This window comes from Leishmania mexicana, chromosome 32, assembly GCF_000234665.1.
Source record: "Leishmania mexicana MHOM/GT/2001/U1103 complete genome, chromosome 32".
NCBI lineage: Eukaryota > Euglenozoa > Kinetoplastea > Trypanosomatida > Trypanosomatidae > Leishmania > Leishmania mexicana.
In genome coordinates this window covers 612556-635351 of record NC_018336.1, presented here as the reverse complement: position 1 = coordinate 635351, position 22796 = coordinate 612556, and the positions used below count along the sequence as shown (strand labels likewise).

At 57.9% G+C, this 22796-nt stretch overlaps 8 protein-coding genes across 8 annotated transcripts; all 8 read right to left on the bottom strand.

Annotated features, from left to right (window-relative positions):
- Positions 1 to 252: 252 nt before the first annotated feature.
- LMXM_32_1610 (putative peptidase M20/M25/M40) lies at positions 253 to 1671 on the bottom strand (the record flags this gene model as incomplete). Its single annotated transcript, XM_003878366.1, has 1 exon — positions 253 to 1671. One exon carries the CDS (start codon positions 1669 to 1671, stop codon positions 253 to 255), a length of 1419 nt encoding a protein of 472 aa, XP_003878415.1.
- Positions 1672 to 2122: 451 nt separating this feature from the next.
- Positions 2123 to 4786, bottom strand: LMXM_32_1600 (conserved hypothetical protein; the record flags this gene model as incomplete). The annotated part of the gene is made up of 1 exon (XM_003878365.1): positions 2123 to 4786. One exon carries the CDS (start codon positions 4784 to 4786, stop codon positions 2123 to 2125), a length of 2664 nt encoding a protein of 887 aa, XP_003878414.1.
- Positions 4787 to 5983: 1197 nt separating this feature from the next.
- LMXM_32_1590 (conserved hypothetical protein) lies at positions 5984 to 6964 on the bottom strand (the record flags this gene model as incomplete). Its single annotated transcript, XM_003878364.1, has 1 exon — positions 5984 to 6964. The coding sequence occupies one exon, from the start codon at positions 6962 to 6964 to the stop codon at positions 5984 to 5986; it is 981 nt and encodes a 326-aa protein (XP_003878413.1).
- A 1213-nt stretch (positions 6965 to 8177) lies between these two features.
- On the bottom strand, positions 8178 to 9158 carry LMXM_32_1580 (conserved hypothetical protein; the record flags this gene model as incomplete). Its single annotated transcript, XM_003878363.1, has 1 exon — positions 8178 to 9158. The coding sequence occupies one exon, from the start codon at positions 9156 to 9158 to the stop codon at positions 8178 to 8180; it is 981 nt and encodes a 326-aa protein (XP_003878412.1).
- Positions 9159 to 10710: 1552 nt separating this feature from the next.
- On the bottom strand, positions 10711 to 12252 carry LMXM_32_1575 (conserved hypothetical protein; the record flags this gene model as incomplete). The annotated part of the gene is made up of 1 exon (XM_003878362.1): positions 10711 to 12252. One exon carries the CDS (start codon positions 12250 to 12252, stop codon positions 10711 to 10713), a length of 1542 nt encoding a protein of 513 aa, XP_003878411.1.
- Positions 12253 to 13877: 1625 nt separating this feature from the next.
- On the bottom strand, positions 13878 to 14645 carry LMXM_32_1570 (putative ribulose-5-phosphate 3-epimerase; the record flags this gene model as incomplete). The annotated part of the gene is made up of 1 exon (XM_003878361.1): positions 13878 to 14645. One exon carries the CDS (start codon positions 14643 to 14645, stop codon positions 13878 to 13880), a length of 768 nt encoding a protein of 255 aa, XP_003878410.1.
- A 1036-nt stretch (positions 14646 to 15681) lies between these two features.
- On the bottom strand, positions 15682 to 17694 carry LMXM_32_1560 (hypothetical protein, unknown function; the record flags this gene model as incomplete). Its single annotated transcript, XM_003878360.1, has 1 exon — positions 15682 to 17694. The coding sequence occupies one exon, from the start codon at positions 17692 to 17694 to the stop codon at positions 15682 to 15684; it is 2013 nt and encodes a 670-aa protein (XP_003878409.1).
- A 1411-nt stretch (positions 17695 to 19105) lies between these two features.
- On the bottom strand, positions 19106 to 20092 carry LMXM_32_1550 (conserved hypothetical protein; the record flags this gene model as incomplete). The annotated part of the gene is made up of 1 exon (XM_003878359.1): positions 19106 to 20092. The coding sequence occupies one exon, from the start codon at positions 20090 to 20092 to the stop codon at positions 19106 to 19108; it is 987 nt and encodes a 328-aa protein (XP_003878408.1).
- Between the last annotated feature and the right edge of the window lie 2704 nt (positions 20093 to 22796).

Below are 22796 nucleotides of genomic sequence, written 5' to 3'. Positions count from 1 at the left end.
GGTCATAGGGCGTGGAATGTGCGGCTGCCGGTGGGCAAACCGGACGTCGTTTGCCGTCCCTGAGCGGCAAAGCGGTAGCGCCATTTCGTGCGCTAACAGGCCGCGCGTGAGTCGTTGGTCGGGCGCCGGGGCCTCCGTTTATGAGTGTGTTGTGTTAGTATGGTCGACGAAGCCATCGCATCCTACACGAGCATAGCCTAAGGTGCAAGCGCCAGAAAAGGAGAGGGTCAACAAGGCTGCTCGGCACCACTGTTACTTGGGAGTGTGGCGAAAGTGCTCAGCGACAACGTGGCTGATGACAAACGTGAGGCTTTTAGCGTACTTGATGTGCAGAAACTCATTGGGGCCGTGCGCGTTGCTCTTTGGACCAAGGACGCCGGTGACAACGAACTGCGCTTGCGGGTACGCTTTAATGAGCATGGAGATGAATGGGATCGCGCCGCCCATGCCCTGGAATGCGAGCGGGTTGCCGTACGCCATCTTGCTGCCCTCGTTGAGCGCGGTCAGGAGCCACGGCTTCAGCTCTGGGGTCGCGCAGCCATTGCCGGGAACCTCGGGCTCAAACCACACCTTAGCGCCGTACGGCGGGTTGGCCACAAGCACCTTGGCCATGGCCTGGGTGGCCTTCTCCGCGTCCACCAGGGGCGGGACGCGGAGGGACAGCTTCAGCGAGGTGTGGGTGCGGATGACGTTGCCGGCTATCTGTGGCTCCGGCAGGTTGGCCCCTGTCACAGTGAGACTCGGCTTCCAGAAGTTCCGCAGCGCCAGCTCCACATTGTCTCCCGACTCTGTCGACACGCCGTCGGCCATGGCAAACTGGTCCTTGAACGGCACGATCTTCATCGACTCCATGGACTTGACAACGTAGTCTGGAATCTCGCAGTAGGCCTCAGGGAACAGCACCTTTCCGGTCTTTGAATCCTCGACGCGGCCCAGCAGCTCACATGCAATGCGGAACGTGTCCGGCACGACGCCGCCGGCGACGCCACTGTGCATGCTTTCCGTCAGTGTCTGCACGTTCAGCAACCCACCCGTCACACCACGCAACGACGTCGTGAGCCATACCTGCGAGTAGTTGAGACAGCCGCTGTCTAGGCACACCATCAAATCCACGTTGCCGATGCGCTCCTTGCAGCGCTCCATGTAGTAGTCCAGGTCGAAGCTGCCAGACTCTTCGCACGCCTCAATGACTACGATCACTCGACCGTGCGGAATGCCGTGGCGCTGGAGTACCGAGACAGACGTGATGGCCGAAAAAAGCGCGTACCCGTCGTCAGCGCCGCCGCGGCCGTACAGCTTGCCATCCCGCAAGACTGCCTTGTGGGGGTCAAGGCCTTCGTCCCACGGGTGGAGAGGCGGCTGTTTATCCATGTGGCCGTACATGAGCAAGGTGTTCTTCGTCGGCTCCGTCCCAGCGATCTCGACGAGAAGGAACGGGGTCCTTCCCTCGACCTCCATGAACTCGTAGCTGAGGCCCAGGAGATTCTGCCCCTTCATCCAGTTGATCAGTATGGTAAAGGCCTTCTTTATGAGTCCGTTCGTCGCCCACTGGGGGTCAAAGTCGGGGCTCTGGTTCGGCACTTCAATGTAGGCGGACAGCGCAGGAATGATGGAGGCATCCCACTCGGCCTCCACGGCCTTTTGAATCACAGTCCAGACACAATCGCTCATGACTGCAAATATATGTGAAGGTGTGGACGGTACAGGGAGAGAGTAAAAACAAAGCACGGGGCAAGTAACTGCAGTGTGTGTGTGTGGGGCGGCGATCTGCCCAGGAGAGGAAGCACACAGGGGAGAAGAAAGAATGCCGGGTGTTAGCACAGTAGATTTCGTGCGTATGTGCGTATGTGTGTGTGTGTGTGTGGCATCGGGGTCAACTTTGCATGCAGGCGGGAGGTTAGCCGTGCAAGCCGCAGCGCATACGTCACCCCACAAAGAAAAACGCCGCAGCGTTGCTGAGAGCGACACGTCTGCCGTTTCTTCATTCCAGCAGCGCACGCACTGCTGGCGGACGCAGGAACGCAAGCGCTGTGTGTTTGTAGCAGCAGCCCGTGGGCGTATGTCACAAACCGGCAAAGGTGCACCTGCGTCTGTGTGTATGTGTGTGTGAATGCTCCATTTTCTACGCTGGCGAGTCACGCAGGTCCTCCACCGCGGCCAACTCCGAAACAAAGTTAGCCAGAGACACGCGCGCTGGGAGCGTGCAATGAATGGCGAGGCAACGGGACCCATAATAGCTTGCCGTGCTTGCGCCCCCCAGCAACGACGATCCATCCGCCGAAGCCACCGTCATGAGACCAGCAGGCAGGCGATCCGTGAGGACGCGACCACGCTTACTTAGCGGCCACACACACGCGCGCGGCCCGCGTGACTTGGCAGCGTAGTCGCGAGCTACTGCTGTCTGACTCGCCAGATCCCAGTCCGTGGCGAGGGCAAAAACGGTAGCATTGCTCTCCAGGGCTGCCTTGGGGCGGCCAAACGCAGGACCCACGGACGGCTCCGGGAAGGATCGGCACCACGGCCGAGCGGCGCGAGGATAGCCGGTCGCCTCTACCAAGAGCGGACGAAACACTGTTTCGTTTGCCTGCGGGACCGCAGGCAGAGACGAATGGTGACGACGGTCATGGGTAAAGCCCAGCTGCGCTTCGATGTCGGCCAGGGTTTCACACCCCTCGAATTCGCTGCTGGCGTCCAAGACAAGCGGCAGCGCGATGTCATGAACGCTGTAGCGAGCCGCCTGCGCCTGGGTGTACACCGCCGTTACCGGCGCGCTCAGTGCCACCGGTCCGAGGGTTGCTGACCTCACATCACTGTCACTTGCTTCCTCCGCCTGAAAGACAAAGTCGCCAGGGTTCGGTGCCGCCGCGTGCAGAACGTCACGACGTCCGCCCGTCGCCACCACGAGCTCCTGAAGCCGGAGGCTCGCCACCACATTCCATACCAGATCGCTCTTCGCGCAAACCATGCGTCGCCGCATAGCCGCTGGTACCTCGTGAATCCACCACGCCTGCCACACCCCTTCGCGGTCCTCGCCACGGCACAAGAGCTGCAACGCGCGCGCAAGCCAAGGCGGTACCTCCGTGCTTGCCTCAGCTACGGCCTCCACCTCAAGGCAGGCCATCATGACAGCCGCATCCGCGTAGTGGCGCTTCGCCAGGGCCTCCGTCACGTGGTAGGTGCGGAAGAAAGGGACGGCGGGCGCACCGAAGTGATGCGGGGAAAAGTAGTTCGGGATGCACATGGCGCACGCCAGGGAGGCATGATCGAGGCGGTTCACAGGCCCTCCACGTTGCTCAAAGCCGTGCAGGAGAAGGGCGTACTGCAGCCGGACAGGCGACTCATCGAGCACCTGCGACGCGGTGTGCTGCTCCCCGCAAGCGTCTGTGCGGCACGCAAGGAGCTGGAGGGCCACCCTTGGCGTCCCTCTCGCGAGGTTGATCTGCACAATGGAGCGGGCGGCGTGCAGACAGTGTTGCACGGCGTCTTCAACGCCGCAAGGCTGCGTCGACACCGGCAGCGCCACGCGAACGCTGCAAGCCTGCACAACAACGTGTTTGTCATTCTCTGGTATGTGAATGTTGACGCTGACGTCGTGCGCGGAGATAAGTCCCTCGCTGGCTTCCACGATGTCTGCAATGGCTGCCCCCAGGGAGACACCGCGACGGTACAGCACAAAGTGCAGGTGCACAGCGGATGGAGAAGAGGTGAGACACGACTCCAGCGACTCACGGAAGGAAGGGGGAGCCGAAAAGCAAGGTGGAGTTCGTTTTGGCTTGGCTGCTGCTGCTGAAGTGTCGGGGTTTCCCTTCGTCCCTTTGCCCTCTGCAGGACCTGCGCGGCTTCCAACTTCCTCAGGCTGCGTCGCGTGCGTGAAGGTGACGACTGCGCCATTGAGCAGCACCTCGTTCACCTGCACATCACTCGTGTAGCGGAGGAAGCAGCGATGAGGCTGTCGACGCCGTCGATGTGCGTGTTTTGCCGTGGCAGAGGTGGAGTAGTGAAGGTGCGCTGCAATCCCAGCGCTTTCACGGGCTGCTGATGTCAGGGCCCAGAGACGCGGCGACATGGGACATGGGGTTGTACGCATGTCCGCTGAATTCTGCACATAACGTTCACGGCACACATCCACAGCGCGGCGAAGAAGTGCCACCGCCTGCGCTGCGGTCACTTGGTGGTCGTCGTCGCTCCCGGCATTCCCCCCGTCTCTTGCCGCAGCTGCAGATTCTTGAAGGTAGCGGGCAAACTGACGCGCGATGCGGAGAGTGTCCGCGATTGCAAGCCGAGCGGCGATCCGCTGAATAAGTGCCCGGTCGAGTGTTGGGTTGTAGCTGCGCACAGCTGCCGCGAGTTCGCTGCGGTTCCCACAACCAGTTTGTTCCACAGGGGGTTGTGGGAGCCACCTAGCGGTGTCTTCACCAGCTGATTGGGCCGCAGGCTGCGAGACCAATAGTTGATGCTGAAAGGACGCCAAGGAGGTTTCGAAGGCGGTCTTGGCGGTGTGAATGAACTGGGCGAGGGTTGGCGGCACGGCGGTAGAGGTGCTCATGACGTGTTCATTCAGCCGTGGCAATTCGCTCAGTGATTGCTTGTGGGGGTGCTGGTGCTCTTGCTGCCGCTCTGCGTACCGCTGCAGGTCTGGAATGACGTACCGAGGTGTGTGCGAGTGCTCCGCCTCATCGTCCGCGGCAGGGCAGTTCGCAAAGGTTTGCCTTGGCACGTGGCGATGCGCGCGCTCCATCGCCGCCACGACGCCCCTGGTGTTGCACCAACGGGCTGTACACTTCATGACCGCTGCTGGGTATGTGGATAGGTGAGCTACGGAGGAGGAAAGGATAAGGGAGGGGAGGGAGCAACAGCAACACCAACAGCGGCGGTAGTGCACCGCAAAGAATAACGTTGCACTGCATCGTGTGACAGGGAGAAGGGAGAAGGGGGAGGGGGGAAGGTAAGATCAGATGTCGGCAAGGAGAAGACGTGAGAGTGGGAGGCACAACCGCGAACATCCCGTAGGTGCGCTGCCTATCAGAGCAACTGCAACCCTTCTCCTCCCCGTCTGTGGTCCTCCTTTTGGCACGTGCGAAGAAACGAGTATGCCGGCTTCCTCAGCCGCAGCGCAGATCCGCGGCCGCAACAGGAGGGGTAGAGAGAAAAAGGGGGTGGGGAGCGGAGGAGGAGGAGGAAAAAAAAGACGTGCCGAACCTCTGCCCTACAACTCGTTTGTTTGCTCACCAGCACGTGTGCACACGGCGGCTGCGATGCCCACGCGCTTGTTCTAGCGCACCGCTTTGAATGCGCTTTTCTTTCCCTGTTTGAACCACAGAAAGATTGCTCAGGGTCGCTCCCGTTGGTCTTTGCTCGTTTCATTGGTGGGCGCAGTCGCTTCATTTTTTTTTTTGTTATTTCCTTCTGAAGTCGCCGGTTTCTCTGCCCTACGAGGAGGGAAGTAGGCATGCCATAGTCCCCACGAACACGTGCCGACTATAATGGGTGTGGTGGTAGTGGGTTGAAAGGATCTGGAGGTGCCTTGCGCATCCGTCCTCTCGGGTGTGAAAAGAGACGTCGGTAGGGGGAGATGTGTTTGTCTTGGCGGTTGTCGTTGTTGGGGTTATTCACACACGAACGGTCGAGAAAAGGAAGAGAGAAGCGAGATCAGGGAAGACAGCTCATCCGGAAAGAAAAAGAAAATAGCGAACGTGCACTGTTCTTGTTTTTTTTTCCCGCGTGTGTGTGTGTGTGTGTGTCGTTGCTGCGCTTGCTCTTGTGGGATGTGTGACCAAGCCCTCTTTCTCTCTCTTACCACAGACACACACACACACACACACACACACACGCATCATATATACGAGAGGAAGCAACAGTAGTACCACACAAGTGGGTGTGCAGCATTCGTTTCATTCTCACGATCGTGGCCACAGCTTGCTGCCACCGCTACAAAAAGAAGCAAAGACGCCTCTGCTACTTCCGCGGTTGCTCCACGGATTTCTTACTGCCTGTGGGTGCGCAGCTTCGACTCTTTCCTCAGACGCAGATGATCGGCGTTCAAGTAAGCAAAGCGGGTTACGATCTCTGTGAAAATTTGGAAGTCGAGCACCTTGTTGATGATGCGCATCATCATGCACATGCTACCCTGATCCACCACAGTGAGGCGACCCGCAGAGGCGAAGATCTGATCCACGATGTTCATCGGAGAGACGGCAGACTTCTGTGCCGTCTTGAGCGAGTCGAGGGCCGGGCCTTCGTTCTTGTAAAAGTTCGTGTTCACTGGGGACGGATGGATGACAACGACGTCGATGCCAAGGTCGTGGTTCTCAGCCGCGATGGTGGTGGCGAAGCTCGTGAGGAAGGCCTTGGAGGGACTGTACATGGTGGCCGTTGGGCCAGGGAGGTAGCACGCGGCGGACGAGGTGAAGGTGATGAGACCCTTCGACTGGCGCGCGATCATCTTGCGCAGGAAGTGGTGTGTGATGGGCACGGCGCATCCGGCGTTGCACTCCAGATTGCAGCGCAGGCGCTCGAGATCAGTGTCTGCGAAGAGGCCGGCGCAGATGTAGCCGGCGTTATTGAAGACGAGACCGACCTCAATGTCATCCGTCTGGCTGATGATGTCCTTCATGTAGGCGTAGTCCTTGGCAGAAAGGTTGACGCCGACCTTTCGGAACTGCACGTGCGGATACTTTTTCTGCAGCTCCGCGAACGTGTCGGCGAGCATCTTGTCATCCAGGGCCACAAGCACAACGTTGATGCCTTGACCAGCTAGCTTCTCAGCGATGGCCTTTCCAATTCCGCTACTGGAACCGGTCACAAGGCCCCAGTGCGTCTTGTACTTCTTCGCCAAGTCCTGCGGGAAGCGCATGGAAATCTGCTGCACCACTATGGCGGCAAGGTACGTTAGGAGGCTTAAGGGGCCGACCAATCCGCAGGTGTACCACATCACAGCCCCAATCCAGGTGTAGATGTACATCATCTTGCCGCTTCCGAGGTGCACCAGGGTAGGAATGAGAGAGTGTGTGAGGGATCGAGGATGGTGGCGATGATGGTTGGTTGGTTGGTTGGTTGGTGGTGGTGGGGGGCAAAGAAGTAACGGGAGAAAAAAGAGAGAATAAGAGGCAAATAACGAACGCCTGAGGGGGGTAAAACACAAAGCAAAAGAGTGAAATGGCTACAAGTATGCGGTCGGCGAAATCTGGGCGAGGCTGGGTGGACGAGGGGGTGAGTGTGAGGAAAAGGACGAAGTTGGACAGGAGAGGGCATTGACACGCCTGTAAGCTGTGTTACGCAGTTGGCTCCCCCCTCCCTCCCCCAAAAAGGCAGGGCGGAGGGAGAAAGAGAGTGGGGACGGTACAGCCGCACACCCACAGCACACACGGACGAGCTGATGAAAAGGTGAGGTGGAATGTTGTGGAAGACGTCCTCTAGAGTCGCTCATGAAAATCTGCACAACGAAAGAGCAACACATGATGTCTCTGTGTCTGTGCATTTTTTTTTCTTGTTGGCCAAAGGAGGGCATACACACACACACAGGCATGCGAGCACAGCGATGCAAGAATGGTATAGCAGGGGGGGGGGGAGGTGGGGGTGCGGTTAGGTGGGAGGGCTGTGCAAAGACTCGCAGTCACAAGATGCCTGTGTGGTGAGAGCAGCGAAGGAACACCCATAGAGGTGGAGAGAAGAGGGCTGCGGAATTCTGAGTGGGTGAGAGGAGGGGGGGGGTAGTGAGGGAGAGCCAATAGCGGAAAGAGAAGCGTCGGGAAAATCACGAACAGAAACACGGGAACCAACGTGGGGATGAGATACATAAGTGTCACAGTGAGGGGAGGGGGGTAGGAAGAGGAGGGTCGAGAGAGGGAAGGGATGCCAAGAGTAAGGGGCACAAACCCTTTTTTCTCTTTTCGTCTCTACGCTCACTTCGTCGCCTACGTACACACACACACACACATGCACATGCACATGCACATGAAGTGCCGCAGTTATTCCATAGGCACAACAGCAAGGCCCACCACCACAACGGCACACACGCAGGCACTTACGCGCGGAGAGGGTGAAGCAAGGAGAAAGAGGTTCAAAGAATCAGTTTGCACTTCTTCAACAGTGCACGAGAAGCAACCGCAGCAGAAGGATCCCCCCACCCCAACACAGGCACACACACACACACAATCGAGAAGTTTTCTCGCCTGCTTTCACGGGGCGGAAAGGGTGAAGCAGAAAAGCGTTGTGCACTTGGATGTGCTACCCGCCCCACCTGGGGAAGCCGCTGCCGCAGTGTTGCTGTGGTAACGCAGTTCAAATGCAAAGAACTCGCCGGGCAAGTGATCAGTCGCGCCATTGCTGCTGTCGCGCTTCCCTCCCTTGGTGACGTAGTGCTCGTGGCGGGGAAGATAGTGTACTGCGGAGGTGGTCACGTCGCTACGCGCCACGAACACCGAGGCGACACCCTCCTTAGCGAGAAGGGGCGGCAAGCACACAGAAAACGCGTATGGGTAGCCAACCCGCGGCAGCAGTGTCTTGTCACTGTGGTAAAACAGCACTTGCTGAAGGCCGCAGCCGAAGATGTGGGTTGTGCCGGAGCTCGTGAGGCACACCACGATGTCGTGCACCGCCTCTGTCAAGCGCTGGTACTGTCGAGTCAGTGGCTCACTGACGTGAGCAGGTGCGTTGTTGTCGTTACTGCCGCATCGCTCGTGGGTGTATGCCGTCGCGGGCGCGGTGCTCCGCATCAAGGGGTAACCCTGGGGCACGGTGACGATGGCGAGCGAGACGGTGTCGACGACGGCGGGCAGGTGGCCTCGATCAAGGGTGAGCCGGTTGGTCATCTTGTCGTCACCGACGAAGTCCAGCACTCGGATGCGCATGCCCTGCTCACTCATTGTCACGCCGCTTTTGCCGTCCTCGGTGATGGCGACCGCGCGCAGCGGTGCCTGGTGAAGCACCTTGTCGACCAGGCGATGTGTGTCGCCATAGCCTTGGCGGGAGGGGGTGCCGAGGGGGTGCGCGTAACCGTCGTGCGTGGCTTCCTCGAAGGAAGCAGCCGTCAGCACCGATTTCTTGAAGGTCAGCAGGCGGACCTCACCCCTCCTCTCCCCCGGTAGGAGGATGCGCAGACGCTGCACCGCCATTCCAGCGCCGTTTGAGAGCGTCGGGGTCGCCGCAATAGCGATCATGTCCTTCAGGTATGCGTTGCTGCTGGGCGGGTACACGGGCAGGGTGTAGAGCGGGTTTAGGTGGTGGTCAAACACATGAAGGGTGTGCGAGCCGACAATTTTGGGATCCCCAGACGCCGCTGCAATCACGGCATGAGGACAAAAGTTCAACCCCACCACTGTCGGCGGACACTCCACAAAGGCTAGCGTGCTGACTGTGGTGGCTGTTGCTGCCGAGCTGTTGGCAAAGACCGACACGCGCCACCGCTCGTACCAATGGGCAACCGCCACATCTTCTTCCAGTGGCCATGGCTTGCAGCGCGGCGCAGGCGGTGCGGCGCCTGCCACCCCAGCCGACGGCGGCGGCGCGGAGGGTGCATAGAAGTCCGGGGGTGCTTGTTGACTGATGTCCGCCAGCTGTATTCGCGCTGCTGCACTGCGTCGCTGAACCCCGGTGAAGGCTACGAGACTGCACTGCTTGTACAAGCTCAGCAACCCCACTCCGCCATACACCGCGCAGCGGCAAATTTCTTGCACCATTGACTTGTGTACATCTGCGCCCAGGAGACTTGCAGCTTCAGCGGAGTGGGCGAGGGTCCCCTGAGAAGCCGAGGCACCACTCAGGTTGCTGAAGAGAGGCTCGGTGCTGTAGATGAGGAACCCGTCTGTTGTGCCTACACCAATGTTCCGACCTGAAGCTGACCACGTCACACACGTGACGGTGTAAAAGTCAAACGGGGGAGAGGGAACGGCAGGTGCGAGAACGGTAACTGCCGCCTTTCTCTTCCCGCCCTCTGGTGCTGCTTGGGTCGACATCGGGGATGACGGCATCGTTGGTGCAGGGCAAGGCGCGAACAACAGGTGTCGGGGAGGCCGACGGCAGGACTCTAGCAGGTGCACGAGCACTTTGATTGCGCTCAAAAGAAAAGGAGGTGGTGTAGACGCCGTGCGCACTGCGGAGGAGGAAGAAGAGGGAGGGACCAAAGAAGAATGGGAAACGGATAGCGAGGAGGCAGCGCAAGGGGCCGCTCGTCGAAAACAAGAGAGCCACGAAAGAGACAGTCACAGACCGCAAAACTTACCCGCCTCCTCTAGTTGAAAGCAGGAGCTGAAATACGGCAGCCGCCATCGCCTCCGCACAGGGGAAGCGCCGGGCGCTATCGTCATTGTCTTCAGGGAGCACGCGTGACTTTGAATGCTGTGTATCGACCGATGCCATACCGGTAAACACACACACACATACACGCATATATATTGCTCGTAGGCTTTCCCTTCATGCCACCTGGTGTGTAAGCATGCTCTCGTTATATATATATATATGTATGTATCGTGTCATCTGTGAAGTAATCGCATGGGAATGTGCATTGCCCCGTCGCCACACGGCCTTTATCCTCACTCGTACCTCTGTTAGCTTTTTTATATTGCGTGCACCATGAAGGACACCAGGGGCTTTGGCCATGTCGAAGCAGGGAGGCGTAAGGCGAGAGAGGGAGAGACATGTCTTTCACTCTAGCTCTACACTCCAGTGTCGTTTTTTTTTTTGAGACAAACCCCGCGAAGCATCCGCACTGCTTCAGCGAACCGAAAAGGACTGACGGATGTTCTCTTCTCGATGCGACATCCGCCGCACCGCGTCACTGCAGCCTTTGCGCGCCTGCTCGTGAACAGTCGCTGCCGAGGATGCCCCAGAGACCGCAGATGGGGACTGGCGACGCGCAGCGTGCCGCCGTTGTAGTGCGGCTTTCATGCACGACTGCTCGTGCAGCGAGGAGACCAAAAGACTGCGGAGGTGAGCATGCTCAGTCGAAGGTGAGAGAACCCGGACAGGGACAGGGGCGGTCTTGCTTGCTGGCGCGTTCGTGCTCGATTTCAGCTGCCACCGCCAGTTCAACAGGTGCGCGCAGTAGGCGAGTCGTGCAGTGGTGTTTTCACACAAGCAGCTCAATGACAGCCACCGAGGCGGTGATACACATGCCGCTGTCGAGTGATCCAATACGTTCGTGCTTGCGGATGATGCTTCGCGAGCTGGCCTGTACCGCGCCTGCCGGTAGCGAGGGAGATCGCACAAGAGGTCCCACTCTTGGGTAGGCGAGAGGACGCACACGCGCTGCAGCTGATTCGCAGGAAGACACAACGTGCCGTTGAAACGTTCTACCGCATCGCGCTGCAGTTGAAGGAGCTGGTCCACCGACTGCAGAAGTGCTTGGCGGGCTTGTCGCTCCTGAAGGGTGAAGGCGGCTGTTTCATTACCGTTGCTGCCCGCACCACTGTGGCCGCCAGAATCGGGGGCTGCTGCTGCAGATGGCCTCCAGTACGCACTCTGCTTCACCACCCACAAGGAGGAGAATGGGAGAATAGCCGTCGGCACCGCTGTGGCGTCGTGTGGTGCGCAGGTGACGTCCGTCGCACCAGAGGAGACGCGAATGTCCTCCATCCACAGGCGCAGGTGACTTCCACCCAACAGCGGCTCCGTCAAAAAATCTGGCGTGCATAGCTCCAGGGGGGGCAAGGCGGCCTCACAGTCTGGAGCATTTGCCGGGGCGGAGGCGGAGAAGAGGGAGTCACGATGCCACCACCAGCGATATGTTGAAAGCGAAGATGACGACGACGTGGCGGCTGTTTGAACCTCCGTCCAGTGACGGGCAAACAGGCTACTCAGTAGCATTGCATCGATGCTCTGCTTTGCATGCTGCAAACGTGCTTCTAGTATCTCAGCTTGTTCTGACTTCTCCCCCATCTTGGTTTTCTCACGGGTAGCAGAGGTGGCGCAGGTAGGTGCCACCGACTCGAGCGAGTGCCAGCACTTGCGCGCTTGAACGTAAATGGCGAACCAGTCCCCGTACGGGACGTGAGTGATGTCACGATGCGGACTCGAGAGAAGCTGAGCTGAGAATCGCGAAACAAAAGCGTCATGAAGGGATGAAGCCTGGGTTGGGGTGGTAAAGGATGCAGTAGCAGAGTCAAAGGTGGCCGACGACGTCGTTGCGTGTCGGGCTGAGCACTGAGGGTTTGATGTCCACGTGCCATCGGCAACCTTGCCGCTCCGCACGCCTCGCCAGAAACCTCCTCGCTTGGGGACGCCCAGGAAACGGCTACACAAGGCCCGACACTGCATTACTAGTAACGAAGCAAAGAAAGTTGTACGAGCAAAGACCGCACGCTGGGTGGGGACAGTGCGCTGCTGTCCGTCAACGCGTGGTTTGTGCAGCAAGAGGGGAAGCGGGGTTTATTGAACTCAAGAAAGTAAAGGATTCATTTGATGCAAAGCAAGAGGCCGCGAGGGAGCCGGTAGTAAGATTCGGACTCATGCTCGGGCCGGAGGCTTAGAAACGCCTGCACAGACGCAGAGGCGTACGTCTGTACATCGATGCCTATGCTTCACCATACTTGGGGGAGGAGGGGTGAGTATCTTGCAGTTGCGAGCCATCACCTTTCGCGTTCTCCACACCGATGAACACTTCGGCCGAGGGAGTGCAGGAGTTGACAATTCGGGAGGAGGGTAGTCCCTCCTCAACTGTTGCCGCTTCCGCTTTTCCCTCATTTTGGTTCCACCTTTGCTGTAGCGCACCTTTTTCTTTGTCGACCTGTGTCTGCGGAAGGGGGTCGCGCATATCGCCCGCTCAGTAATGGGCTTTGCACAGGTAGATACTATGCCATTGTGTCGAGAGAGAGTGGGGGAGGGACGTGCCACAGCATAGACACAACCACAGACACACGCCAGCTAACATGCGTAGAGAGAAATGCAGCAGAGGATGGCTGGAGTGGATACGTTCTCGCGCATCGCCCTATATGCTTCATTCATATTTTCTCTTCCACTAGAGTTCCTCAGTGCCGCTGTTGATGTTTTCGCGGCTGGTCAAACTCAGAAAGATGCCATAGGAGGTATGCAGTGGGGACTCATCATTTCCTTCGATGGCATTGCTGTCTGGAGTGGGGTGGTGGTGGCCAGAAAAAGGAGAAGGTGAAGGAAGATTGGGTCCGGTGTGGAAAGTCGCGCCTTGCTCTTTCCTTCCTCCTCTTTCCGTCACTATGGCGACCTCTGGCGGGCGCGTAGAGGTGGGATGACACTGACCGCACCTACGAATGTCTTGGCGCAACACGGTGCCTCAACGTCGACAGGAAATGGAAAGATGAAAACGAACACATAAGGAAGCAACCACCCAAAGGGGAGATGTATCAACAATAGGGGCGTGGCAAACGGACACGGAGGTGAGGGTGCGTATCGGGCATAGCGAGTTGTGCCGAGGCAGCGAGAAGAATGGGGCCAGGCAAACGGTGAGAGGTGGGATGGGGTGAGGGGGGGTGGAGAGGCGGTGGCGAGCGTCTGTGAGTTTATGCACAGAGTTCAGAGCAGAAGTGAAAGGGATATGATATTCTTACTGTGAAACCAACAACAAAAAGCACGAACCAACACAAGGTGAAAGAGAAGGACTGAGGAGGGGTGGGGATGGCGGACTCGGTGGGACGCTCGTGACCGCTTCCCTTCTCCTACCACTCCCTATGCGCACCCATTTGTTTAACGCACGCAACCTTCCTACCTGCTCCCCCCTCCTCACCAGGTCGTTGGCTGGAGTCAGAAACACGTGTACTTGCTACGATTGCATAGTCAAGCACCAAAGGCGCACTCCAGAAGCTAAACTTTGTGTGACGCTGCCGGATCTGTCCACCATGAGCGGTCCTCTTGAAGAAGAAAAAACAAATTCGCCACAATACGGCTTACCTCATCCCTGGTAGCGCCCTTTAAATCCTCGAGTTCTTGCAGATGCCACTCTTCGCCGAGGCGCGCAGCTCCTCGATGACCGCCTTGCGGTCGCCGGCCTTGAAGACCGACGTACCGGCGATCAGGATGTTGGCGCCGGCGTCGGCCGCCTGCTCCGCCGTGCCGGGGCCGATGCCGCCATCAACACCAATGTTTAGGTGTGGGTAGTTGCGACGCAGCTCGGAGATGAAGCTAAGCCGCTCCTGGATAAAAGACTGGCCACCGAATCCAGGCTCCACAGTCATGACCAGCACCTGATCCACGTAGTGGCCCTCAATCAGCTCCTTCAGCTCTTGGGTGAGATTTGCTGCCGGCTTCACCGCCACACCGACCTGCATTCCGTGAGCGCGAATGTGCTTCGCAACACCCTTGCTGTCATTCGTCGCTTCAATATGGAAGGTGTAGCCGGAGCCGCCCGCCTTGGCCATGGAAGGGACCCACTGTTCAGGGTTACTAACCATGCAGTGAACGTCAAGAAACAGATTTGGAAAGTGCTCGCGCAGAGAGGAGACGACACCGGGGCCCATGCTAATGTTCGGGACCATGTGCCCATCCATCACGTCCACGTGAATCCATTCTACTGCGCCGCCCGCCGGTGACACGACGCTCGCCACCTCGTCGCCGAGCTTGCAGAAGTCTGCCGCGAGAATGGACGGGTCGATGATGGCCTCCAGCGGCGCGTCCGGTTTCTCGACGGCGTTCAGCCACGTCGACTTGTCCTCGTGGTTGTAGCGGTTGAACTCCGTCATTGTCGAATAGGAAAGCGAGGAGGGAGGCTGTCTATGTGGTCGAGGGGCAGAGATGGTGGTATTGGGGAAGGTGTTGATGCGAAATGTAAAATGACGGAGTCGAATGCGTGCGACACAGTCGCTAGGGTTCTGCTCCGTGACAGAGGCGCGCACAGACTTAAAGCAAGAGAAGGGAGAAAGGGGGGAGAGAGAGACTGAACGAGCTGGGGAGGTGTAAGCAATACCAATAATGGGAGGAACAACAGCAATGGTAGTTGTGGCAGATCGAGTGCTGTCAGGAAGTACGCCGTAGATGTGCGTGTGCGTGTGTGTGTGTGTGTAAGTGGAGGTACTTTTTTTCTCTGGTGCCTACGCTCCCTAATACTGAGATGGACTGGTATTTGTGTAGAGTGCGGCAGATGGAGCTGTGGAGCACGCGAGATGGAAGAAGCCGGAGGAAAACACGCCATGCGAAGGGAAAGAGCAAATGTGCAGCATGTACATGTGTGCGTGCGTAGGATAGCAAAGGGATGGAGAGGGGGAGGGGGAGGAGAGGCGGAGGAGGGATTGCAGCTAGTAGGCTGGGGATATATATATATATATATGGTTCCTGGATTATCCGCCACTCCCCCTCCCCCTTGCGCCTGCCTCCTTGAAAGGACCCATGTTCAGCTGCGCTATCGCCAAGTGTTCGTTTTTACCAAATTCCCATCAAACATCGTCCTTTTTTTTGATCATTACAAGACAGCGAGCAACAACAACAGAGAAAATCGAGTCACCTCCACTTCTCCTGCGTAGCCTCAGCCCTCCTCCATCACGCAGTGAATGAGAGAGAGAGAGACGAAGGAGCACACACGTACAGGTAGGGGGTCACCATCCTCTTCCATAACGCGGACGCAAAGACGCATGTGTATATGTGTGTGTGTGTGCTGATGTATCGGGGGGAGGGGAGGGTTAGAAAAGAAAGCAGCAGGAGTCAGAAAAAAAAGGGTGGCAGGGCGCAACAGCGAGCCTCGCCTCACCGCTTTGGGGTCACATCCTCATCTTTTGATTCGCTCTACACGTTGCTATTCATGCTGCCCAGTGAGGGCGATTGACGCTCCGGGAGACAGCGATTGACCTCGCTCGAAACAGACTGGTCATTGTGCAGCATAGTGCTGCTCGAGCTAGGGAGATTGTGATCGTCCTTGTCGCTATTGTTGCTACTGGGTATGTGGTAGCCGGGGCTGCGCTTAACCGTCGGAATCGTGCGTAAGTGTGCAGCGCTGCCCGGATGGGGGGCAGCTGGAGCGGCCGGGGACACCTCTTCAGTTTCATTCGCGACTGATGCTGCAGCCGATGGCGTAGCGTTGCTGTGACGCCTCGGCGGATGGCCGGAAGAGCTGCTCTTTTCTCCCTTGACCGAACCCAACTCGCCGTGGGTCGCGCCGGCCGGTGACGATGCTGTGGCATCCTGCTCGCGCTCATCCCCGGCACCCTCGTCGTCGTTGTCGAAGTTCGCACCTCCCCACATCGGCTTTGGACGATTCGTGCGCTGGAAGGGCACCAGTGTAGTGAACGTCGACACCGACCCCCTCGGCTGCACGAAGCCGTTGCTGCTGCGCTGCAGCTCCTCCATGCAATCGTACAAGCGCTTCTCCACCTCGAGCTCCGACACCCGCTGCTTTTCAATGATGGGCTTGTTGCGCTTGTTCTCAAAGTAGCCGCACGCGACGGTGATGATGCCGGTCAGGATTGTGCAGATGATGAGCAAGTTTTGCCACTTTCCCACCATGGCAAGCGAGCAGAGCAGCAGTAGGCACAGAACGAACACGTTGAAACTCTGCGGGCCAAGGAGGCGACCGATGCGATTGCCCACAAACACGCCGGCGAAGCCAAAGATGACCACGTCGATCATCAGCGGAATCATGGCCCAGGTGAAGGAGCCGTTCCAGACGGCCATGATAAACCGGACGACGTTACCGGGAATCGACTGGGCGCTGAAGTTGACGCGCACAATGTAGTTCGGGGCGTCGAAGAGGAGAATGAAGATAATCTGCGGTGGGGCATTCACGCCGGTGAGGGAGGCCATGATACCCGCAAGAGATGCCGCCACAGCCGCGCTGATTTTCGTGCTCATCTTGATTTTTCCGTTTGCGTCGATGTTGCGGTTAATACGCACACGGGTGAAGGTCATGGTACGCGATGGGGAGATCTTCGACGGCGTCAGTTTCGGCACGTTCTCCTCGTTCACGCGCGGGACCTGCGTCTCGGGCCCCACGAACACCTCGCCGCCGATGGTGCTGAGGAAAGCCTCGGTCGTATCCGCTGGCAGGCCAGTCCGCGCATCAATCTCGCCGGCTGTGACACTCTGGGCGATAATCGTGCTACCTTGCATAGCCACGGTCGAGCCATGCAGCATGCTCGAATCCGGCGCCGGGGTCATGTACAGAGTTCTAACACCAAGGCCGCCATGACCGCCAGGGGGAGGGGGGCGCATGGCGAAAATACTATTGTTTGGCACGTTGTGCACAAAGCTGGCGTGCAGATTAACCATACTGGTCTTGAGGCTCAGCTGTGCCTCCTCTTCCAGGGCGTTGGCTTCCACCATCAACTTGACGTTTCGAGACTTCAATTCCTCCACCTGTCTCTTCTTCCGCCAGGCGCGGTAGATCATGATGCCAATGTACACGAGGGTAAATAGGAAGCAAGTAAAGCCGAGAATCTTCTTCAGGGTGCTGGTATCGAGTCTCGTGTACAGGATGACGCCGACGACTGTGAGGATGGTGCTCGGCACGGCCATCATGATCGCCATTTGCTTGGAGAAGACGCTGTCGTCAATGCCGAGATAGACGACCAGCGGAGACATAAAGAGCAGTCTAATGTACATGATGAGCGCCACGGCGCGCACCGGTGAGTCGCCAAGGGGGGTTCTGTTGAAATCATCGGACAGATTGGAAGCGAGAAGCCACAAGACTTGAATCAGAATGGCATCGCCGATACCTGCGACACCCTGAATGATACTGGAAGCGAAGTTGAACGCTGCCAGGGTGACGTACACAAGGAGCGTGGTCGTCTGCCCGGTCGTCATTGTCGCACGCGTCTGTATGTACGTACTGGAATGAGGTGAAGAGATTTGAAAGGGGAGAGGGAGGGAGGGATTAAGTGCTAGTTTCCTCGGGAGAGAATGCACTGTCGTTTCGAGAGGTGATGAGGCAAAAGGCGGTGGGTGCGCCTGGGTGACGCAGTAAGTGTGTGTGTGTGTGAGAGCGCGTGGGGTCCTTTTTGGGAATGCTGCGCCTAAAAATCAATCGAGAACGTGATGGGCTTTCAATCGTGTACTGAAAAGCGATGTCACGGCGGCGTAATGGAGGCACTTTGGCACACACAAGCACCCTCACCTAACTCGCAAGGAGGGAAGAGAGGGCGTCGAGCTGCTTCTGCAAAGTGTGGAGTATCTGTGTATGTCCAAGGTTAGGCAGCAGTAGCAGCAGCAGGAGAACCACGAACAAAAAAGTGTCCCTAAAGGCAAAAGCCGATCGGACACGAAATGCGTGTCTACCCAGGGGGGAGAAAAACGAGAAGAAAGCACGAGGAAGATCACACACGCGCGGGCGGGATGATTCTTGAGCGAAAGGGGGAGAAGTGAGGTGGCGAAGGTGGGGTCCAAGGGAGGAGGGAGGCAGAGGAAGCAAAATAAAAGAGAGGAACATCGAAACGGAAAGCAACGCGTCGACTTGTGTTTGTGTAGAGGTTGGAAGAGCTGCGCAACGGTTTTACGTCGTTATTTACAGAGAAGTAACGCACCACGAGACAAAAACCACTCCGACAGTGATAGTCCACTCGATTGCGCAAATGGGGGAGGGGAGGCGATGAGACCACAACCGCAACGACTGCCTCCCCTTTCACAGCACCGGGGAGGGGGTAAGATCACAAGAAAACGCTGGACGTCCACAGGGAGAAAGGTGACGGGGATACAACAACACACACACATACACACACAAACTAGAAAAAAAGGAAGAAGCCACAACAAGAGAGGACTGCACTCGGCAGAGAGAAGGGAGGAGGCGGAGGAGGAGGAGAGCGTGTATGTACGTATGTTCATGTATGCGTGCGTGTCTAGAAGGTGGCATGTATACAGGCGGTGCCTCATCGACAGAGGAGAGAAGGAGAGGGAAACTGAGTGCGCGCACGCACGTCTATATATATATATATATTCGTGCTAGCGGGGCACGGCGGTTATTCGAGTCGCAAAATTGCGTCTGCGTTTGCGGTGCGCCTCGCAAGGACGTTGGGCAGTTTCTGCCTTCGTCTCTTCGTCTGTCATTCCATGGTCTTCACGTGGGAGACGCAAGCATTCGCGCCGAGGCGCCGAGGACGGCGGTGCTTCATCGAAGTAAAAGACTCCCCCGTCCAGCGAACAAAGATGAGGGGCAGGAAAACTATCCTCCGGCGCCGGCGCACACACGTACTTCTTGGCACCACATCATTATGTAAAGATGTTAAACAAGGGCGAGCAGCAGGTGCGATTCGGGAGCGAGGTAGTTGTCGCAGCAGCTCTTCCAGCGCGCCTCCAAGAAGGACTTGAGCTTTCCCACTGCGTCCACGAGCCGGATTGGTTGCAGCGGCGCCGCCGCCTGGACGCCTGCTGCTCTAGAGAAGGGGCTTGAGGCTGACGTGGCCTCATGCAAGGACCCCCAGTGAGAGGAGTGCATCGGGAGCAAGGACATACCGTCACTCGTCCTGTCTTCGCGAGCCAGCATAGTGGCAAGGTGACTCGCCGTGTCGGCGGGGGTGGACGTCAACAGAGCGGCTGAACCGGGAGCGGAGTGTGCCATGAGAGAGAGCCTGGCATCCTTGCGGAGCGCCAGCATCGTTTCCTGTAACACACTCCCCATTTTTAGCAGGCAGGCGGCAAAGCCGTAGAGCGCGACGGACAGCTCGGAGGCGGTGGCAAAGTACGAGGATGACGCAGGGGTTGACGAGACGGCGGCAATACCGCCCGCTAACGGAGGATGCCCAGGTGCCTCACCTACTTCGCTAGCCCTTTCGAGCTGCGCAATCTTGGATTTGAGCTGCTCCACCTTCTGCGACCAAGACTGCTGCGTGATGCGGGAGACGACGCCGAGAAGCTCCTCCACATCTCGCTGGTGCTGGGCAACAAGGTGGTGAACTGTGGAAGGCGAAAACGCAGCCAGTACACCCAGTGGGGAGGTCATCACTGGAGAGGTGGTGTGCACGCAGCTGGGGCCTGCCGTTGTATCCTCCGGCGGCGTACTTTCTTCCGTGCCCGTGTCCATGCAAAGGAAATGCGATGCAGGCAGCGGCTTCGCGAAGCACTGCTCACGCCGACGCGCAGCTCCGACCAGCGCGTCTTTCTGCGTCATGATGTTCTCCAATGCGGAGAGATGGGTGTAGAGAGTGGGAAGCAGGTTCTGTGCTTCTCGGAACGTTTGCACTGCCTCAGATACGCATTTGTCCGTCTTCATCGTAGCGGCGGCGTGCGGGCATACACCTGTGGATGACGTTCCTCTAGTAGCGCACGTCACTGGTGGTGAGCGCGGGTGGGCAAGAGGAGTGGGCAGAGGAAGGACATGGTGCAGCGTTCAAGAGAGAAAAAGAACTCACTCAGGAAGAAGCGTCCACGTGAGTAGCAGTCAGAAACATCAGCCTTCAAAGAGCACAGCACAGAGGGAATGCAAGAGTGGTTGCGCGAGCGTTCTGAGAAAGGCGCTGCAACTGCCTACGCCGAGTATCTTGCGCAAAGAAAGACTTGCGTGAGCGCGGGCGACCATCGGTTACGCAGGCTTACCAAGCGAGTAGGCGATTCACCGCACTGTGCCAACCGTGCATCTCTCGCTCCGCCAAGGGGGTGGGGTGAGCGGAAAGTAACCGCGGTGGGAGAGCGGGAGGTGCTAGAGTCGAGGAGCATGGTCGAGAAGAGGGGAGGGGTAGGGATGGGTTCCTGGTAGTGGAACATCCCCACTGCATAGCGGGTGGAGGGAGTGGCTGGGGACATCGGCAATCCCCGCAACACCGACAACACCCTATGTGACAGCTCTGATGCGCAGATGTACAGAAAGGGCAGCGACATAAAGGCAAACACGCACGCGATCGTCTTTCTCCCCCCTTTTCGCTGAGCCTTTCCCATGCATGCTGGCGAGCCCGCTGATGTGCGTGCTTCCTCTTCTCTCCTTTGCCTGCACTACCAAGGCATGGACACACAGACACACTCATAGCAACAACCAGCAGCCACGGCACAGGGAAGTGGAACAACGTCGTGAGGCGGACGCTGAGGATGGGTGGAGCCCTTCGTTTCTGAGGACGCAGCGGAAATACTGCTGGGCAAGCGGAGGTGGAGAGGCAGGCAAACACCAAGGTTCTCACAGGGCGGCGGAGCACACCTTTGCGTGCAGGCGCCACTTCCAGCTGTGGCCTGATGGGGGCCGCAGCTCTCAATCCTGCGCCACCGCCGAGCACACCACCTCTTCCGCCCACATCCCATGCGCCTGCGAGGACGGCGACGTCGTCGTCACTACATTCGAAGTCACCGCTGGCAGTACACTGTTTTCAAGTTCCGCTTCCAGCGACACGCGCGACGGCAGAAGGGGCGGTGCGGAGGCAAAACCATCCCCCTAGCTGCGGCAGCCTTTGCCGCTGGAAACAGATACTTGATCGGCTCGCCTTTGTCATCCCGCAGTGGCGGCGGCCGCATGGGGTCTGCGCACGGCACCCGACTCTAGCTCCATCCGCTGCAGCTGAACGCCAAAGCGCTCTCGTGGTCGTCTATAGCGGAGGAGCAGGCGCCATCTCTGTATCCGAATCCCACCAAGACGCGCTGTCGTCGGCGAAGAGGAAAAACGAGTGGGCGGTGAGGGCAGAAGCGGTGACGAGGCAGTGCGTGAATGATGCGCTTGTGCCTGTGCTGACGCGAGTGCTTCTCAGATAATCATCAGACCGGTTACTATGCACCAGAGAAAGGAGAGCGGATAGTAGATAGCATAAGGCAGTGAGAAAGGTAAGGGGTAGGAGAGTGCGGAGGGGTGACGCAAATGAGGCGGCCGAGTAGGGTTCATTCCATCAGCATGACAACGCCTAATGGAGAGCAACGCTTAATGCGATTCGCCTCCTTCCCCATCATCGCCGACTGTGCGTGCGCGATGCACGATGCGCTATCGCTCGCAGGGAACGGCTTGTGGAAGGCGAAGGGGCCTGTACACACTTATCACCCTTGCTTCCTTCACGAAATCAAGTAAGGACAAGGAGGGTGAGGATGTTTGGAGGAGAGTGCTGGCGGTGGAGTTTTCATGCACCCTCTGTTGTTGTATGCCACCTGTACTCGAGTTGTCCGTTTTGAACACCTCCGGGACACGCCAGTTTCGACACACACACACACACACAACGCGACAACAGCTGAAGTTGTTGCTCTACGCCCCAGGCACACGCGTACACACGCCTGTATCCATATATATATGCCGAGCACAGTGCGACAGAGAAGCCAAAGAGTAAAAAGCCACTCGAGTGAACACTACTGTAACACGAAGAGGTCATGCGATGAAGATCACATGCTCACAGAGAGAGGCAGGCAGACCGATATACACACAGACACTTGCTCATAAAGGGAGGATCATGTACGTCTTCCATTCCGGTGCCATCGACGGCACGCAATCTTCATCGACAGTGATCATCCACTGCCACCGCGAGCAATTTCGCGACGCGCACACACCGAGAAAGACAGAGCTGAGAATGTACGAAAGAAAACGAGCTGAGAAGAACAATGCAGACGACGACAGAACAGAAGCAAAAAGAAACTAAAGCGGGCCCGCGCACCCACACAGAAGAGTCGAAAGCAACAATGCACCGCCCTCCATCCCCCCTCGCCCTCATCCTCTTCCCTCAGGCAAAACGCGACCATCAGAGGTAGACGCGGAGCAGGTAGAGGGAAGTGGTGTGGGGGGAGGGGAGGAAGAGGACTTCTACAAATGCAGGTGTTGATAGAAAAATCATTGCCCACACAAAAGCACAAATGTACGCGGAGAGAGAGAGACAGGTGCGCGGTAGCAGGAGGACGAGAGAAAGGAAAGGTGGTCACGCGGCATTCTCAGCCCACACCTGTTTTCGCTTCTCGGCACCGTTTCTGAGTCTTGCACACTGGTGGCAGTAGGCGGAGAAAAAGAAGCCGACACGCCGCCT